General features: G+C 52.7%; 1 protein-coding gene across 16 annotated transcripts in view; it reads left to right on the top strand.

Moving 5' to 3' along the window:
- The first annotated feature begins 14,874 nt into the window (after positions 1-14,874).
- The window catches only part of CELF3 (CUGBP Elav-like family member 3), a 331,245-nt gene continuing 326,017 nt past the window's right edge, over positions 14,875-20,102 (top strand). For 3 of the 16 annotated variants that reach the window (XR_011304210.1, XR_011304211.1, XM_069650631.1), the window contains exon 1: positions 14,875-15,758. Coding sequence is in view for 12 of the 16 variants with exons in the window: in XM_069650631.1 (XP_069506732.1) it covers positions 15,614-15,758 (145 nt within the window). In the remaining 4 variants the exon portion in view is untranslated. The remainder of the gene's footprint in view (positions 15,759-20,102) is intronic. The other 13 variants (XM_069650653.1, XM_069650622.1, XM_069650615.1 and 10 more) reach the window with 7 other exon arrangements.

The following is a 20,102-nucleotide window of genomic DNA, read 5'->3' as shown; positions in this document are numbered from 1 at the left end:
AAGGGACGTGTGGTCGGACCACACATCCTTTACGGGTCCCGCTAAGGGACCAGGGTGCAAATAAGGGGCTTGCCATTCGCGAGCCTGTTGATTGCGCCGTCCCCATTCCCATTGAGCCCTATGGGGGCTCAAAAGGGAATGGGGAATGGTTTGTTCAATGGGGATTTACCGGTCCCTCCAGGGTCGGAATGGACCGGTAAGTCCCCATTGAACAACACCGGACTCGGTACCGGTATGGGAGGCAGCCATGGAGCTAATTGCTCCATGGCTACCACTATACTCGGAATGACCCCCATTGTCATTAAGGCCGAAGGACTGGATGAGAACGTTGTCTGAATGCCTTTTTTTCTCCTTTCTGAGACAATTGCAAATACATGTAAACTGGCAGACAGTCTGTTAAGTGTGCATTACTGTTTGGGACCACAGGCCACAGTACTCCTAATTTAGCTCGCAAACCATCACCTTCTTTCGCTGGTGTGTCAGACAAGTTACCGATACTTCCCCACACCTACTGGCCTTTTAAAGTCGTGATAGACTCACCTGTTTATAAATGCCACGATTATTCTATGTCCAAGTCCCTTCAGATACTAGTAAGGAAGGACCATTAAAAAAGCATGAAAACTTGCTTGTTACTGGCAATCCCTAGAGGCCTTTTAAGCGTACAAACCAGACTAATGGGACTATTATCCCAGACGGTAATTGCACATGCTGCACAGATTTGTTATTAAGCTGCAATTCCCAATTTCTTATGCTGCAGAAATCACTTGGTGCGCATTTGGCATGTGGCAGGTTATGGGTTGGAATCCCACTTGTGCCATTGTAGCCTTCCACTTATCAACAGGACTTCTGTAATTTTACTGCAACGGAAATAGTACTTTACTGCTGTAGATGCTACGGTTTTAACATCATTGTATGTTAATTACAAGCATAGGGTCTATACATTTATTGGACAATACCAACACTTCCTGGCACGGTTTCCATAATGCATATTCTGGCAACAGAAGCCATGACTTCCAGTGCTTCAGTTAAGCCCTTTTTGGACTTTTTCCGTCTGGCTGGCAGGGTGAAAAAGAGTCAACAAAGGGAACACCCTCTAAATGAGGATGGATGTCGAGCTACAAGATTGGGCTATTTCCCACACCCTTACTTGTAACCCCTTGTGTGAGTCCCATATGAGCAGCTGTCCATTGCTTTTCAGCTGGGTTCACACTTTGTAAAGCGGTACATACATTCACACACGTGTAGACGCACGTCTCCATGCCTGGGAAGCCAAGGGGACATGGGCCTTTATTTCAAAGTTGCGTTTGCCTCTGAAAGACCACTTTTGGCTGCCACTAACTATGGTGCCTTGGGGCTTGAGCCCCACCGATATTTTCAAATGAAGGCTGGAATGAGCAGGGGTGTGCTGCACATCAGTGTGAAGGAAATCGCTTCATCAGCACGCCCCATCTTTGTTGCTGTCAACAGCACGACCCAGAATGTCTCTGAAGCTCACTACCTGAAGCAACCAATCAGAAACAAATTGTGGGGGAGCAGGGTTACAACAGCCTTGTGATCTTGGGCAAGCACTATGCATTCGGAGATCTTGTGCTCTTTATGAACGCATCACATTTATTAAACATGCCATTAATCAATGTTTGCAACTTTAGAATACTGTAAAGCGTTGTGTTAAAATTAACCACATGGGAAACACTTGACTCTGTCCTGCTCCTCCATGCCCGTTTTAGGGTTCTTTTCTGAACTGGCTATTGCTCTCTGCCGTTCACATTTCATCTTCAGTAACATGAAACAACGGAAACCCGCCGCAAATACAATCACGAGTCCAATACATGGAATAAAGTTTACCCTCTGACCAGAGGCAGCGTTGCAGTCATGAAGGAGGGCCAGTGCGGTGACCAGGAGGGCTGCCATGTCTGGATGCTGAGGCTGCAGAGTTTTCTAGAATTATGCTGAGCCCGGAGAGGGCAGGGCTCAGACTCTGACTTTCATAACAGGCTCTGCGTCTGTCAGGAATGTGTGGTCTTCTTTGAGCCTCTTACCGCCAATGCTCCACAGTTTCCTAGATAACGAGGCACCCCCAACGAGGTCAATCCTTAACTTTTTGACAGGGACTTCGCTGCGCCGCTTAAATAACACTGGCCAAACCTCCCCAATGCCACGTATTGATCAGAGGCAGTGGCAGTCAGACTCACTCAAACTGCAGGCAGGTTCTCACCTCCGATACTGCTGGCTGGATGTGAAGTGTGAAACTGCAAATGCCTGTGCTCCGACCCTTTCTCAAGGAACAGCTAGGTCCAGAAGGCAGCTCTGGGCCAGCCTAGCCCTGCCCCCAAAGCAAACAAACATGAGCTTTTACAGCTCACACGACCCCCCCCACCCACGAGTCAACAATTTGTTGTTAAATGAATGAGAGAGCGAGATCGCGGCCTGAGCAGGGCTGGCGCCATGCCGGCGGATGGCTGAGGGTACTTCAGCACGGCCTCAGCTATTGTGGTGCATTCATCAAAGAAAGTTAACAATTAGAAACTAAATGTTAACTTTCTTTGATTAATGCATACACCCCTGTCCGCCTGCTACAAGGCGAGCTGGCGGCAGTCAAGCAGCAACCAACTTTAAGTTAGAACATTTATGACGCTTAATAAAACCGGCCCCAAGGTGGCTTAAAAAAACGGCCCAGGCCATTGTTATGTCGATGGCCCGCGGCCTGCGCGCGGGGGCTGGCGTAATGCGAGTAGGCCGCGCGGCCTGTGGCGCAGCTCCAGCGGGAGCTGAAAGAATCATACACCCACGCTCATTACAGGTCGGCCCCGGAACTGCCTCCCGAACGCGGGGGCGGGGCTTTTATTTAGGACGCCCTGCGTCACCGCGTAGCGGGACGCAGGGCGGAACGTAACATTCCTCCTTTATTATAAAACAAAACAAAACACACAACTCTAACTGCCAAACAACGGCGAAGTCCAACATAGGCTTTCAGTCTTCAACACTCAGCCACCCTGCCATTGGGGTTCATGGCACCAATGCACCAGTTACCACACATAGTCACTTAGCTTGGCTGGCGGTCTCGTCGTTGTTCTCAGTCTGTATCGCCCTTCGCGGGGGTCATTCCCCATTGCTTCAGGCTCTGTTCCATCTTCGCTGTTCGGGCCCTCGAGGCCAGGTTCCTCCACCGGCTCCCAGTTTCCATCCCGCGCTCCATTCTCCTCAGGGATGGCCTCCGGCTCTTCTTCACTGGGAGGAGTGTCCTCGCCTTCCCGATGGCCCTCCTTCTCGGTCCACAGTGTACGTGGTATGGCCTTGAACCATGACGCATTCCTCGTCACTTGGCGGCTTCCTCGTGTCACAGTTACCATGGTTCCATGCCGGTTGCTGACGGTCCATGGAAGTTCCTCGTACCTGGTGTCGAGTTTTGACTTGGAGGGGTTTCGTAGCATGATGACCTGGTCACCCACTTGATGATGGGACGGCCTCGCTCTCCGCTTGCCACTCATGTGTTCGTTGGCATCCCTTCTCCTTCTCTCTGTGCGTTCCTCGTTCACCGTGTCCGGGGTTCTGCTTGGGTGATGCGGGATCGAGGATCTGATAACGGTGCCGAACATGAGGTCCGCTGGCGGTACGCCGGTTGTGCTGTGAGGCGTGACCCGGTAATTTCGGAGGAATCGGAAGAGGTCAAGCTTCCAGGGGCTGGCGTTAGCCTTGGATACTCTGAGCACCTTGTTGATAGTCCTCATAAATCGTTCTACGTCCCCATTTGCCTGGGGGTGTCTTGGAGTGATGTGATGATATTTCACATTGAGTTCCTGTAGATACTTTTTGAAGTCCTCCCCTGTAAACGGCGGCCCATTGTCGCTTTTGATTGAGATAGGTAGCCCGTGGGTTGCGAACATTTTCTCTAGGGCCGGAATGACCACTTCAGCTGCGGTGGACTCAACTACCTCAACTTCCGGGTATCGGGAGTGATCATCGACGGCCACCAACAGGTGGAGGCCCTCTCGGAGCTTGCAAAAGTCAATGCTAATGGCCTCCCAGCAAGAGCGGCCCCGTTCTGCTGATATGATGGGTTCCGGGTCTGGCGGGGCCCCCGTTATCTGACAGGATAGGCACGTGGCAACGAGTGTCTCGACCCGCTCCTCGATCTGGGGAAACCATACTCGGTGCCGAATGCGGGCTTTCGTCCTTACCAGTCCTTGGTGTCCTTCATGTGCTAGGGCCACTATCCTGTCCTGTAGTTTGAGAGGGATCACGATGCGGTTTCCTCGTAGTAACAGTCCACCTTCCGTGACTGACAAGTCTTGCCGCACTGTGAATATGCCGGACAAAAACCCTTTTGCTTCCGCTGTTCTGTTGTGTGTGTGTCTCATGAAAGTCTTCCAGTCACCGGAAAGGATGGCATCTTTCACTAAGTCACAACACGGGTCCTGGTGCGTTTCCGCCTCGATTTCCTCGATGCTCACCGCCTTGGGCCTCATTGCGCGCACCACTTGGCATATGTGTTCCTCTGTCTCTGCCGCTACTTGGATCTCTTGTTGAGTGGCCTCTCGCGGATGCCTGGAGAGAAAATCCGCCGGGTTTCCGCTGCCTGGTTGGTAGACGAGATTAAAGTCATATTGCTGGAGGTGCAGTAACCACTTGGTGATTCGTGCCGGAGGGTGTGCTGATGTTCCCATGAAGATTGGTAGTAGGGGCTTGTGGTCCGTGATCGTCGTGAAGTGACGCCCATATAGGTAGAGGTGAAAATGTCGGCACCCCCACAGCACGGCGATGGCCTCCTTTTCGATGTGTGAGTACCTTTGTTCGGTCTCTGTGAGGGCTCTCGATGCATATGCAATCGGTCTCTTCTCCCCTTCCCTCGTGACTTGCATTAGGATGGCTCCGAGCCCCACGGGGCTGGCATCTACGAATAGTTCTGTGGGCAGTTCAGTGTTATAGTAGGCCACCTTGGTGTCAGCTGCGAGGGAGTCCTTGATGCTTTCGAACGAGTCCTGGCATGTTGGCCCCCATTCCCACTTGACGTTGGCCTTCGTGAGTTCCCGCAGCGGCTCAGATAGTGTGGCCAGGTTTCGGATGAACCTCCCGCAGTAGGTGGCCATGCCTAAAAAACTGCGCACTTCTGTGGGGGTCATCGGTGGGCTTGCCGCCTGGATGTCTGCGACTTCTGCGGGTCAGGGGAGATGCCTGTGCTGCCAAACTTGTATCCGAAAAAAGTGATCTCCGATTTGAGGAACTCGCACTTTTCCCGGTGTATTGTGAGCCCAACATCTTGTAGTCGGCCCAGTAGGGCGTGAAGCCTCTTGATGTGTGTTTCTTTGTCGGGGGCGTGAATCAGAATATCATCGCTCACGTTGAGAACACCAGGGATGCCCCGGATGACCTCCTGGATGGTTTGCTGGAACACCTCCGCAGCAGATGATATTCCGAAACTTAGGCGTTTGTATCTCCGCAGCCCCAAATGTGTAGAGAACGTTGTTATGTATCGAGAGTCTCTGTGGAGTTTGAGTTGATGATACCCCGCCTTGAGATCAATCTTTGAAAATATACTCGACCCTGTGAGGTCAGCCACAATCTCGTCGATTGTTGGGGTTATGTGGCGTTCCCTTTTAATGGCAGTGTTGGGGAGGCGCATGTCTATGCAGATCCGCACCTTTCCAGGCTGCTTAGGCTTCCGTGTTACCACCATTGGAGAGACCCACGGTGTGGGCCCTGTAACCTCCTCAATGATACCCGCTTCTTCCAGTGCCTTGAGTTCCTGCTCCACTTGTTCTCTCATGTGGAAAGGTGTTCTCCGGTGCCGGACGGCTTTCGGCTGCACTGTCTCATCAATATGAAGTTTGATGGTTTTGCCTCTTAGACAGCCTATGCCTTCTTGCAAGTCAGGGTATTGGTTCAGCATCTGCTCCACTTCCTTTTCTTCGTTGACATGGCAGATGAATTGGACCACTCCCAAGTCCTCCGCTGCGTCCCCACTCAGGAGGCTCTCAACACCTGCCTTCACAACATAGACTTTGGACCATAGTCTGTTTTTTCCGTGTTCCAGCGTGGTGCGGAACCTGCCAATTACCGGCAGGGGCTTTCGACAGCCGTATGCATACAACAGAGTGTCGGTGCTTTTCAGCTCTGGTGGAGGACTTAGAGTCAGGAAGATGCTTTCAGGCATGACGTTCACCGAAGCGCCTGTGTCGATGGTCATCAGAATGCACTGGTTTTGGATGGTTACCATGCATTTGCGCCTTCGGGCGGCTTTTCTTCGAGGTCCTCGGTCCTGGCATAGTGCAGACACCAGGTATACCTTCCTTCCTTTCCTGTCTGTGTCCTTGGAGGGGGCCTGCAGCAACGCCGAGACATCATCCCCTTCATCCTCCGTGGAAGAGCTGGCCACTGCGACCCTTCTGGCACTGGCTTGTTTCTTTTTCTTGGTCGCGACCTTCTCCGGCTGGTTCTGCAGGGGCTGTATGGGGGTGTCCGTTGATCGGCATACCTTCGCGTAATGGTCCTTCCGGCCACATGCTCCACAAGTGGTGCCTTGAGCAGGACAGTTGCGACGGCCATGTCGTGGGCCACCGCACCAGCCACACTCTGTGGGTCCCGGAATGCGCGGTTGCCACCTGTTTTGGCCGTATCCGCCACTGTTGTCGTCTCTCGAGGATTGTTTGTTGCTGATGCGGGCCACCATAGCCGTGTTGAGCGCAGGTTGCAGCCTGTGTAGCGTGGCCTCCATGTTGGCCGCTCTGGTGTGTGCCAGTTCCCTCTGACGTCCTAGTTCAAGGATCCGCTGTAGGGGGATGCCCTTCTCGCTAAGTATCAGGCGCCTCAATTTTTCCGAATGAATCCCGTTGATGATCTGCCTCCTGATTTCCCTCTCCACGTTCGTGAATTCACAGGACATGGCTAGTTTTCTCAGGCGGGTATGGTACGCATCAAGGGTTTCCTCCGCCGCCTGTAAGGTGGTGCAGAAAAGAAACGTCTCATAGTCTGGGTTTAGTTGAGGGAGGAAGTGATCGGTGAGGGCATCTTTCGCGCTTCGGTACCCATCCAGGCCATCATCAACGTTCAGGGAATTGAAAATGCGCAGTACCTCGTCACCCATGCTGAGTAGCAGGTGTGCCTTCAGTTTCCTGGGCGCTGTGATCTCTTTGCACTCCATCGCCATCTCGAACTTCTGGATCCACAGCTGCCATCTGGGTCCGCATGACGACGGATCCGTGAAAGGGTCAAACGGCTGGACCAGTGTCGACGAAGTGCCTTGTGTTCGAGGTGGAGGTGGCGTCATGGACAGGTTTGCCGCAATTCTGGACGGCGTGGAGGGCCCAGGCGTGGATGTGCCGGCCGCCATGTTGGCGTGGACCTGATCCGTGTTGTCGTAGGTGCCTCCGACGGCCACCAATGCTGCGACGTTGGGCCTACCTTGGAGGTGCCGCTGTACCCAGGCGCCGTGTTACAACTCAGGGCCTGGCACTCCCCACACACTGTGATGCTGCTCTCTTGTGTTGGATGTCCGATGCCACCTGGTTCTCCCGTTTCCGGAGGGAAGAACTATGGTCTTAGTGGCAGAGAGCATGAATGGATGAGGGAGAGGAAAAAAAAAAATTTTTTTTTTTTTTTGGGGTGGGGGGGGGTCACGTGTGTGATGGCACCCCCACCGGGTGTCCAAAAATTTAGCCGCGATGGCTGTGTGGCGTTATGGTGCCTTCAGAGCACCGAGCCTGTCGTGGAGTTCGTCTCTCCTCGTCGCCATTGTTATGTCGATGGCCCGCGGCCTGCGCGCGGGGGCTGGCGTAATGCGAGTAGGCCGCGCGGCCTGTGGCGCAGCTCCAGCGGGAGCTGAAAGAATCATACACCCACGCTCATTACAGGTCGGCCCCGGAACTGCCTCCCGAACGCGGGGGCGGGGCTTTTATTTAGGACGCCCTGCGTCACCGCGTAGCGGGACGCAGGGCGGAACGTAACAGCCATCCGAAGTCCAATACTGTTCGGCCACCGGCCGAAAGGGCCAGTCCACCCCTGCACGTGACCCCCATAAAGGAAGTCTTGCTGCCCCTCCCTGCACTAACAGCCCGTCCAAGCGTGAAGGCTGGAGACGTTCCTCCATTCTGGCCTCCAGCCACCACATTGCCGCTTCTACGGCCGGCCGTGTCTTGACTCTCTGTCCCCCACCCTGTGGCGTACTATAGTGGGTCACGTGATGCATCACGTGACCCCCATAAAGGAAGTCTTGCTGCCCCTCCCTGCACTAACAGCCCGTCCAAGCGTGAAGGCTGGAGACGTTCCTCCGTTCTGCCTCCAGCCACCACATTGCCGCTTCTACGGCCGGCCGTGTCTTGACTCTCTGTCCCCCACCCTGTGGCGTACTATAGTGGGTCATGTGATGCATCACGTGACCCCCATAAAGGAAGTCTTGCTGCCCCTCCCTGCACTAACAGCCCGTCCAAGCGTGAAGGCTGGAGACGTTCCTCCGTTCTGCCTCCAGCCACTTTGCCTCTAAGCAAATTTGTGTTTTTCTGAATCTTTCTACATTTGACTCTTCTGTCTTTCTTCCTACTCTTCTTTCTGCCCTTCCTTCCCTTGAAACTTTCTCTATTCTTCTTGTTGATACATGTCTCTCTTCTTTAAACACAGCTCTGTCTTCTTCACTGGATGTACACTACCCAATATGCTCTTTCCACGCCCTTCTGCTACAATTCCTCCACCATGATTGCTCTCCCCGTGTCTATCCTTCCTATGACTCAGCTCTAGCTGTCAATAAAAAACTATATTTTTCCAATCTTATTGTTTCTTACTCCCCTTATCTTCGTCGTCTTTTCCAACTTCTCAACCGCATTCTCTGTCCTCCCTCTCCTGGTCCTTCTCTTTTCTCTACACTTCCCCCCTCTGATTTTGCTAACTCTCATCTCTTAGGTTACACTCTTACGTGCCTCCTCTCTATCTACTGTTGTTTTCTTTACTTATTGTTCCTCGGTCACCTTCCGCTTTTCCCTCATTCTCGTCTATATCTGAATCTGATACTGCCCGCTATCTTGCACAGGCGCACCCCACGGCTTCATCTCTTGATTCCATTTCATCTTCTCTTATCACTAAGCGTTTTCCTTGCCTTACACATCATCTAACTTCATTGGTAAATCTCTCCCTCTCTCTTCTGCCCCTTTCCCTGCTGACTTCTAAGTTGGCACTATTCTTCCTCTTCTAACAAGAATCCTCTTTGGACACTTCTTTGCATTCTAACTATCGTCCTATTTTCTCTCTTGCGTTACCCGTCTAAAATCTTGGAACAGGTGGTTTATACTCAGGTGTCCTCTTATCTGGACCTTAACGCTCTCCTTCCATCTTCTCAATCTGGGTTTCACCCCTTGCACTCTACAGAAAGGGTGCTTCTCTCTGTTTCTGACTCTTTGCTATCCGCTAGGCACGCTGAACTCCCCTCTATTCCTATTCTTCTTGATCTTTTGGAAGCTTTTGATACTGTGGATTATAGCACTTTACTTTTGACTCTGCACTCTCTTGGTTTTTTTCTGGCTCTGCTCTGTCTTGGTTTAGGTCCTATCTCTCTGATCGCTCCTTTTCTCTTTCCTGGGGTCCCCCCCATGTCCACTTGCCCATGGAGTGCCTCAAGGCTCAGTGCTAGACCCTTTCCTTTTTTCTCGAAATATACTGCTCCTCTTTCTGCTATCGTCTCTTCTCTTGGGCTGTCGGCACACTTCTATGCAGACGACTCCCAGCTAATCATCTCAATCTCTTCTTTTTCTGATTCCCTGCACTCAGCTATTTCTCATTGTTTACGCGCCATCCAAGCAAGGATGCATGCTTATTTTCTTCATTTGAATGCCAATAAAATGTACATTCACCTCTTTCCAGCTGCTTCTGCCCCCTAATCCCTCCCGCCTCTATTAGTTTTCCACCTGTTCTCCTTCCTTTTTCTACCTCTGCTTGCAATGTAGGCATTCTTTTTGATTCCCCACTCTTTTTCTGATATGGCACGATCTTGTCCATTTTGTCTTTTTCATATTGGAAAACCTTGCTCTTTCCTCACTTGTCATGCTCCCAAGCTTTTGATCACTTCCCTTGTTTTCTCTTCTCTTGATTATTGTTGATGTTTTCTTTCTGGTCTTTCTGCCTCTCATGTGGCTCCTTTGCGCTGTACCTTGACTTCTGCTCTCTGTACACTCTGTTCTATTGCCCCTCACTCTTCTTTTTCCTCTGCCCTTCTTTCTCTTCATTGATTATCCTTCAAAGCTTTTCTTCAATTTGGTTTCTTCTGAATTACTTGTAGATGTGTCTATGGGGTTGCACCGGGTTATCGTTGCTCCCTGGTTTCTATGTATAACCCCTCATCCTCTCTGCGCTCAATCCCAATTTCTTCTTTTTGTTCCCAAGCCCCCTTGTGCTCAGTCCCGTTTTCGGGCTTTTGACCTTCTTGTCCCTAATCTCTGGAAAACTCTTCCACTACATATTCCATCTATTTCTTCATATTCCTTCTTTCGCACGACCTTCAACTCCCATCTTCTCGATTCTCTGCCCTTTATTTCCCTGCTTTTGGCTGCCATTTGTGTTGATGCATTGATAATTTGTGCCATCTTTTATATTGTAGGTGCAGTGCCTTTGGGAAAGTACCTTATAAATCATAAGTAAATGCACGATTAGAGCCTCAATGATTGGGTGGCTAAATTGAAGCCTCAGCTGTGTGTCCCTTCATGTTTTTTAAAAATAAATATGTTGCACTGTAACTTTGGACAACATTCTCAACACAAAGGGCTGTGCTTCCATTCATTATGTTTGAAAATTGAATGAGATGTGCCTGCCTTGGCAATTTACGTTTCAGTTCATGGAAAAGTGATTGACATATGTTTTAATAGATTTGGTGGTCGTGAAGATGGAATAAATGAAATATTCATCATTAAAGATGGTGACATTGATTTTAAATGTCAATGTATCCTTAACTTGCAAATCCCAGCTTAATAAATCATGGACATACAGTGTTTCCTGGTTTAATAAACCAGGAAACCCAGTAGTTTTGAAGGTAGGGTGAATATATGTAGTTATACGTTCCACATATTTGCTGAGGGACTAAAGTGGTAACTTTTGGTCACCATTGAATAAAAATCTGAAATGCTGGATCAAGCGTGCCAAGTATTGTCGACTTCATGATGGTTTCACTAAAATTAAAGCAATATTGGTTGGAATAAAGCTATTAAGAAGGGCTAGTAACCCCAAACCAAGCAGCGTACCTGTACAGGGAACAAGATATTTGAGATCTTTCTGAAATGTACCAATGAAGGTAACATCAGCATTTTGGGGGGTTTATTTACTGGAAAATCCCTATTTCTTGTGAAGAAGTGTGTCTGATTGACTGGCTTTTCTGTGTGATTCTCACTGCCCGTCTCTAAAGAGTCCTCTCTTTTTCTAGCAATGAGTCAAAGCTGCTGTGTCCCTTGTCGTTGAGGACCAGCGGGAACAATCCTTCCAGTGCTGGAAGGCCTGGATCCAGGAGTGAGGACACGGACATTTAGACAGGGAGACCAGATGGCCCGGTTTTGCCGGGACTGTTCCGGAATTGGGTGCTCTGTCCTCCTTTCTCAATGCTGCGTTTTATGAATTAAGATAGTGGTAGTGATAAATTAATTATAATATGTGTTTATTCCACCAGTAACACTTAAACCTCCTTCGCTTCCAACCGCTACAAAAGTGTAGTGCCGTGACAGACATTGAGTTAGTCCTACGCTTATGTTAGTTGCTCTGTCTGGATTTTTACTTTAAAAATCCGGTCACCCTACAGTAAGAGCTTTATCGTTTTTACTTCTTTTAAAGAATTGTTCTATATTACATTGTGTGTCATGTTTCTGCGACACAAATGGCTCTGTGTATATTCATGATAACCTGATGTGGCCCTGTTTGTTTATTGCATCAATGAGCTATTCTGTAATTTGAGCCAGCCCTTCTACCAATTACAGCCTGACCATTCAGCCTCGCTACCAAAGGGGTGCTATTGCAAAGCCCATATTTGGCATTTGATTTGGAGTAATGGCGGTTGGGGCATCTGGGAGCTTAAGAAGCACTGCCTTTTGATGTCCACAAATTCCCTGTGCGACCAATTCACGATCTCACGACGATTCTGTCCTTGTCCTGTCCTCTGCTCTTTGAGTGGGGTTCGGGGAGTAACGCTGGCACATGTTCCGGAAGATGGTAAATTCTGAACCCAGCCTCAACTCCCTTTCCCCTAGATGTTCATTGGGAAGAGGGTGCGTGGGGGCAGAGGACGGCTGCCCTCCTGTCTCTGTTATATCGCCCCCGTCCCTTGTTGCTGTGCTTTCGGATGTCAATGAAGCCAGCCCGTGTCCTGGAAGGGGCGGGGCTGAATGTGCTCCTTTCCCATGTCTTGGGTTACTCTGCTCCTCCCTTGCCCCTGTCCTGGGATAATGGGCGAGTGACGGCTGCCCCTCCCTGTTCCCTGGTCTCGGGCCCTGCTTTCTGTCGCCGCCATCCCCCGGGCTCATCTTCCACCTGCTCTTCAGCACCGGGGAGAGCTCCGAGCGCGAACAATGAGCCTTGGCCAGGGAGCGTCTGCAAACTACGCATCGCCGGTGGCAGGGCTGAGCGCAGCTCCGCCCCAACCCAGCCCTGCAACTTCTCACTTCCAGCACAGCCCAGTCCCATCCCGAGGAAGGGCAAAGCTTTGCAAGTCTACCCCCGTGCAGCCCTGCAAATCCCTATAGGCCAGCCACCCAGGCTTGGACTGGCCTGTAGGGCAAAAGGGCAATGATCGAAAGCAAAACGCTACTGCGGGCCAGTTTTTTTGGGTCAAAGTGGGACACTTTTTTTGGCGTATATGGGCCAGTTTTTAGGAGTTACTTCACCATGCGGCTAGAAGTTTTGAGCAGTGTTACTGAATACATATTCTTTAAAATGCACAATTTGCCTCGCATTTTATCCCCAAAACACCCCCTTGCGTACTATTTATACAGTCTGCTACAAAAGGCAAGAATGGCCATTTGTGGCTGTGGGCCACTTTTTCATCGGTGTCCAAGACAATGTTATGCCCCAGTCCGACCCTGAGCCCACCCCTGTGCAGAGTTAAGCCCCATGCCCAGTCCAGGGTCAGACTGGGGCATAAAATTGTCTCAGGCACCAACGAAAAAGTGGCCCACAGTTGCAAATGGGAATTCAATCCATTTGTGACGCTGTTTGAATAGTACCCACGGGAGAGGTTTTGATCAAATGTGATGCAAATTGTACATTTGAAAGAATATGTATTCAGCAACACTGGTCAAAATGATTAGCCGCATAGTGAAGTAACTCAAACTGGCCCACATGGGCCAAAAAAGTGGCCTACTTTGACCCTAAAAACTGCCCCCACACAAGCATTTTGCGTTTTTGGTTCTACCCTGGGCCTATTGCCCTACAAGCCAGTCTTGCCCCGGCCCTGCCTAGTCCACCCGAGTCCCCGCTGCTGTTCCCCTACCAGGAGTGTCGGATCCAGGCCTACCTTTGCCGTCCTTGGAAAGCTAGAGGGAGGGCGGCAGATGTGTGTAGAAGAACCCAGAGTTAAAGACGGGTCTCTTTCCTTGTTGCCACCTTGTTTGTAATAAGACAGCCCAGGGTTTCCAGGTCACCCAGCCGTGTTCCCACTACCCAAGCAGCGCTCCCTTCCCTGCGGACCTGGAACCTGCGAGCTGCAGGTGGCCTACCGTATCTACAGCTAATGAATTAACCCGCTGAGCTACCCTGTCCCGTTGGCCTCTCGTTGGACATGTGTACCCACCCACCACACTTGAACAGGGGAGTTCTACTGTCGAAGCGGCAAACTGACATCAACCCAGCCGGACACGCGGGCTCCCCTGGCCCTATCGCAGGAGTGTTCTGGACACGCTCTGGCCCATCTCCATCATGTATGCCAGACTCCCTCGAAAGTGCGGTGGGGGGGCGTGATCAGAGGATCACCAAGTGTCATGGTGAGTAGAGCAGAAGCGCACAAATGGGCCTCACACTCCCCCGCCTCGTACCGCAGAATGAATGTCGAAGGCGACGCTGTTTAATGTGTTCAGGTGGTTTGTGTAGCGCTTCATTGTGTGTGCTAGGTGGAGGGGAGGGGGGGGCTTATGTATTGAACACCAAAGTCTCAGTGTGTGTATTACAAGGTGGCGATCGTGTCATCACATCTCTCAGTGGTGTGCAACAATCACAGTCGTGTTTCGCCCTGTTATCCACCCATCCGTCCGTCCCAGCAATCTGCCCACCCGTGCATCCGCCCCCTCCCCCCGCAGCTATTCAGCCATCTCTACATGTAGTCATGTATTCACGTTGTCATGCGTTCATGCATGTGATTCTTTAGTAATGCACTCGTTCATATAGGGTGCGATGCGTCCTTTTGGGGGTGAAACACCTCATTAAAGAAGGGCTTCGAACTTACTAGATTCCAGGTGCTAGTATATAGGCGGGGGGCCGGCGGCGGGTTCCAGGCAGTAACTAGTCGGTCGCATACACTGCCCCCATTCCTTAATTCAATGTGGTCGTGTTATGTTGTGTAGCATACGTTATATTGTCCTACGCTTCTTTAGGCTGTGCTGGGCGGTGTTGCGTTGCGTCGTGTCATGAAGTCACGCGATATGTTGTCTTGTGTCTTATTATTCAGGTTGCACTTGTTTAAACAGCTGCCATTGCTTCTTGTGTCTTTCTTGCGTTGCTAATGTAACGTGAGATCTGTAACGCGTCATCTGGGCATCGAGTCGTGCCTGTCATTCTCGATGGCTTCGCTGCCAGCCTCCCCCAACCCACCCTTCAGGTGCCCAGAGGATGCCAGGGAGGCTGGCAGCGCCCGCCCCTCCCCCAGCGCCGCTCGCGCTCTAGTCTGCGTTGCTGGGCGGCGCCGACACTTTCTCGCTGGCCCCTAACTCTGACATCATTATTTCTCAGGCAGGGGGCGGGCTCCGGAGCAGGCTTTTTCGGGGGAAGAAAAGATTTGAATCAAAGCTCCTGGTCCAGCGAGGGAGACGCCGTCCTGCCCGCCTGTAGACCGCCGAGATCCTGCTGGCCAGGAGCGGCTGGGGGCGAAAGTCATCAATTATTGAGAAAACACGGATTTAACTGGTCCCTTACCAAGGAGCGCGATCAATAAACGACTTAAGTGTGCTACGAGCACCGGTAATTAATAGGAAGGGCGGACGGGCGTCGGGGAGCGAAGGAACCGGGGGTCCTGCTGTCCCCAGCGAGAGGAGAAGCCGGGGGAGAACTAAGCCTGTGTGACCAGAGGCACAGGCGCGGAAGGCCCTCCAAAGCCAATCACAGGGAGGTCAGCCGGTCCGTTATTGGAGTTAAAGCCCAGTGGGGCAGAGGAAGTCTTAGACTCCAATAGCAGAATAACCCCCAGCACCTGCAGGGCCCAGGAGCAGTCCGTTTTTGGCGCTAGAGACTGGCGGATAGAAAGGAAGGGGCCGAGAGTGGATCGGGACCCCCAGGGGTTGGCAAGGGTACCAAGCGCTGGGGTTCTGGCAGGCAGTTCCTAGCCGCAGCCTCTGGCCAGTCTTCTCGCCCATTCTGGAGCGCGCCCTCTTGATTTCGGGGGCTTAGCCGAAGGCGCCCGCTGCCTGATCCGCGCCCGCTGCCTCCCTTCCCCCGTGCCCACTTCGCCCCAATGAAGGAACCGGACGCCATTAAACTCTTCATTGGGCAGATCCCCCGCAACCTGGAAGAGAAGGACCTAAAGCCCATTTTCGAGCAGTTTGGGAAGATCTACGAGCTGACGGTCATCAAGGATAAATACACCGGCATGCACAAAGGTGAGGTGGGGGGGGGGGCACGTGCGGTGGGGGGGGGGGCGGGTGACGGGAGCAGCCACCGGGGCCTACTCAAGAGCCCGTCCTGGGTCACAGCAGGACGGACGTTGCCCAAATCGGTGGCCTTGATCCGTTGGGCGAAAGCTGTGTAATTCCAACAACTAGTTTTGTCGATAGCGCTTACTGCGACAGTCTTGTGACTTGCAAGGGGGTGGCACTGCTGGCGTGAGATGATGAAAGGCCATGCCAAGCCCTGGTAGGATGTGGACCTGCGACCCACCGGTTGCGTTCAGGTGTCTGCAGCAGGCGCACCATTCTGCTGAGCTACCGCTGACAACACAACCCTCATCACAGTACTTTAGACATAGGTAGCTGTGATAGTCGCAGCAGAGAGGCCAAGGTTGGATGGGCATGGGATTTGAGCTGACCTTTGAGAGAGAGAGAGAGAGGAATAGAGCGAATGGGGGGGGGGGGGGTAGAGAGAGAAAGAGAGAGAGTGGGAGAGGGAGAGAGCTTGCATTGTACCCGAGACGTAAACCCTCTCCATCCATGGAGGTGATCTTTCCAGAGAGAGAGGCCTTAGAATGTATGGGTGCCGAGTCTGAAATACCAATTTCCGGGGTGCTATCCCACTCAGAAGCCAGTTCTTGGATTGGTTTGGGGCCTGGCCTCTGCTATCAGGTAGGAACCACCCCGGCAAGGTATGGGGTGCACTGGCAGGAGAGGGGGGGGGGCGGTCGTGACAGATCACACGGAATCGAGCAAAGACAACGTGTGCCTGTGAGAAAGAGCCGTGAGAGCGAAGTGATTGCATCTGTGGATATAGGCGGCGATATATAAGCACGCAGATTTCCACATCACAACTACAACACACTCAGGTAAGGGGTCTGAGGGGATGTGTGTATGAGCTCCTGTCACCACAATGCGCAGTGTGTGCATTTTGTCGTGATAACGACCACTGGAGGTTGTAGCCTGGCCTGCGGACTTTAGTCCATACAGGATAATGGAGGGGCTAGAAAACCTATCAATGCACCCCCTAGACAGGCCGGCAACATTGACTCGCCTTGGGGACCAGTAAGTACAGTTCCAAGCGGCCATAGGTACTCACCTATAGGCCTCTGTGTGTGTGTACATCTATACCAGCACACACACACGCATGTAGAGGTAGCTATATATGTATGTTTATATATGCACCCGTATATATGTACATACACACACACACACACAGGATTATACACGTGATGTCACACAGAGCCAAACACATAGTCCACCTGCACACCCTTGGAGACGCTTTATCTGACCTTGCTATGTCTCTTTACACACAAAGTTACACATATGTCAGTGCTGCATACGTTCAGTGTGTGTTCGCCATACATCAATGCACTGTGTATGAATGCTTCCAGGGGAGAGCTCCCATTGGCTGTGCAGCAGCCCCGGGAGGTGCGGGCCTCTCCTCTCCTGCACCCGGTCCCCCCCCCCCCCAACCCCCTGGCGGATAGCGCCTCCGGAGGCGAGCGCCGGGAAAGCGCAGGCCACGCATTGTCGTCCTGCGGGCCAGGGCCGTGTGCGGATAAAGGAGCGGTGACAGATGGCCGGGGAGGGCTGCGAGGAGAGAGGGCGGGGGGGGGGGGGGGGGGTGGCAATCCAACAATGCATGGGCCCTGAATAAAGGCGGATCTCCGTTTTAATCACACACAGCAGGCGTGCTCGGGCGCCCGCAGATGCCTGCCCCGTTGGTACCAGGGGCAGTAACGGATAACCAACCTTCAGCAGCTGGGCAGCAACTAGAAGCAGGGGCTGGGCCCTTTAATGTATGTATAAAGGGCCTGGTTACAAACATGCTTTCAATGGGACTTACCCATGTTAAAACGTGTTTGTAAATCGGGCCGAAAGTGTTGTAGAGCGCCCTCCGGGCCACAGACGCCAGGGGAGTTAAAGGGGCACCGCTCTGCCAACATCTCAACAGCAAATGTGAGGCTGAAATGGGAGTCGAGTAGCGCCTTGAAGATGCTGTCAGTACACAGACTCTCAAGAGTAATAATAGGGAGGGGGCGAGGGCCTGGCAGAGCCCCTCGGTAATAATGGGAAACTACCGGGACCTGCATCTGAAGAGGGCTCCCAGCCATGGGTGGGAGTCAGCCCGGGCAAGGTGCTGCAGAGCGGGCCAAGGGCCTGGCCTCTCCACCGATCTGTGGGTGAGGCCTTTGGGGGGCGTGCGGGCGATGGAGGCGGACCACTCTTCAGGCCCGGGCAGGGCATCCACTAGCATGGCAAGGGCCTGGCATCTCAGCTGACCGTGGTTGAGGGTACTGGAGGAGGGGACCACTGCTATGAGTCTTTACCAGGGCATGCGTCTGGTGTCATGACTAGCATGGCAAGGGCCTCGCATCCCAGCTGACCGTGGGTGAGGGCATCAGTCTGCTGTCATGACTAGCATGGCAAGGGGGACTTGGCATCTCAGCTGACCGTGTATGAGTGTACTGGAGGAGTGGGCCACTGCCATGAGTCTTTAACAGGGCATCATCCTGGTGTCATGACTAGCGTGGCAAGGGCCTGGCATCCCAGCTGACCGTGGGTGAGGGCATCAGTCTGGTGTCATGACTAGCATGGCAAGGGGGGCCTGGCATCTCAGCTGACCGTGTATGAGGGTACTGGAGGAGTGGGCCACTGCCATGAGTCTTTAACAGGGCATCATCATGGTGTCATGACTAGCATGGCAAGGGCCTGGCATCTCAGCTGACCGTGGGTGAGGGCATCAGTCTGGTGTCATGACTAGCATGGCAAGGGGGGCCTGGCATCTCAGCTGACCGTGTATGAGGGTACTGGAGGAGTGGGCCACTGCCATGAGTCTTTAACAGGGCATCATCCTGGTGTCATGACTAGCATGGCAAGGTCGTGGCATCTCAGCTTAGGTTCACAGAGGTAAAGAGCGGGGCCGAGGAAAGCACCCGCAGAGCTCACAAACAAGATGAGGAGAGGTTGGTATCTGGTCGTTCCTGCGAGCAAGGTTAGTGAGCAGAGAGAGGAGGGTTGCTTGTAGGGTCATGGGCGTGGGGCTGTAAAGGACCCGTGCAGTCAAGCGTCCACCTCTGAGTTTGGGGTTGTAAAAGGGCCAGTGGAAACCATTGTGCAGCTCTGTGGGTGGGGTTGTAAAGGGCCAGTGGAAACCAGTCTGCAGGTCTGTGGGTGGGGTTGTAAGGGGCCAGTGGAAACCAGTCTGCAGCACTGTGGGTGGGGTTGTAAAGGGCCTGTGGAAGCCAGTCTGCAGCTCTGTGGGTGGGGTTCTACAGGGCTCGTGTAAACCAGTCTGCAGCTCTGTGGGTGGGGTTGTAAAGGGCCTGTGGAAGCCAGTCTGCAGCTCTGTGGGTGGAGTTAAGGTCCTATGGAAGCCAGTCTGCAGCTCCGTGGGTGGGTTAATGGCCTGTGGAAACGATTCTGCAGCTCTGTGGGTGGGGTTAATGGCCTGTGGAAGCCAGTCTGCAGCTCTGTGGGTGGGGTTCTACAGGGCTCGTGTAAACCAGTCTGCAGCTCTGTGGGTGGGGTTGTAAAGGGCCTGTGGAAGCCAGTCTGCAGCTCTGTGGGTGGAGTTAAGGTCCTATGGAAGCCAGTCTGCAGCTCCGTGGGTGGGTTAATGGCCTGTGGAAACGATTCTGCAGCTCTGTGGGTGGGGTTAATGGCCTGTGGAAGCCAGTCTGCAGCTCGGTGGGTGGGGTTCTACAGGGCTCGTGCACACCAGTCTGCAGCTCTGTGGGTGGTCCCGTTAACTGAAATGCCATACTCTGGGAGTAGGACCGTATAGGACTTCTCGAGTGAAGGTTCTTTCTCTGGGGGCAGACAGGGGGGTCTAAATGTCCCTTGAAGTGAAATGTTGTTACTTGGGGTAGTGGTGTAAAGGACCTGTGGAGGCAAGCGCTCTGTTATGGCATTGGCTAAATAAAGGGCCTGTGGGGACACGTGTCGGCTCTGGGCGGGGAGGGGGGGGGGGCGGGGTGTGGCGTCCCTGCTCTGGTGTGGTATCGTATTGGGCCTGTGGAGGAAAGGGCCTTCTCTGGACCTAGGACCGCAAAGGGCTTCTGGGCTGGGGGGTGGGCAGCTCTGGGGGTGCGATGTAAAGAGTCTGTGGAGTAAAATGCTCTGCTCTGGGGTACTGGGTCAGACGTGTGCAGCTCTGGGGTTCACAGGTCCTGTGGAGGGAAGGTGCCTGCTATGGATGTGGGATGTGAAGGTCCTGTGGAGGGAAGGGGCCTGCTCTGGGTGTGGGATGTGAAGGGCCTGAGGAGGGAAGGGTTCTGCTATGGGTGTGGGATGTGAAGGTCCTGTGGAGGGAAGGGTCCTGCTCTGGGTGTG

The sequence above is a fragment of the Ambystoma mexicanum genome, chromosome 1p (assembly GCF_040938575.1).
Source record: "Ambystoma mexicanum isolate Mex_15411 chromosome 1p, UKY_AmexF1_1, whole genome shotgun sequence".
NCBI lineage: Eukaryota > Metazoa > Chordata > Amphibia > Caudata > Ambystomatidae > Ambystoma > Ambystoma mexicanum.
Note: the sequence above shows the minus strand (reverse complement) of the source record. Positions and strands in the feature narration are given on the sequence as shown.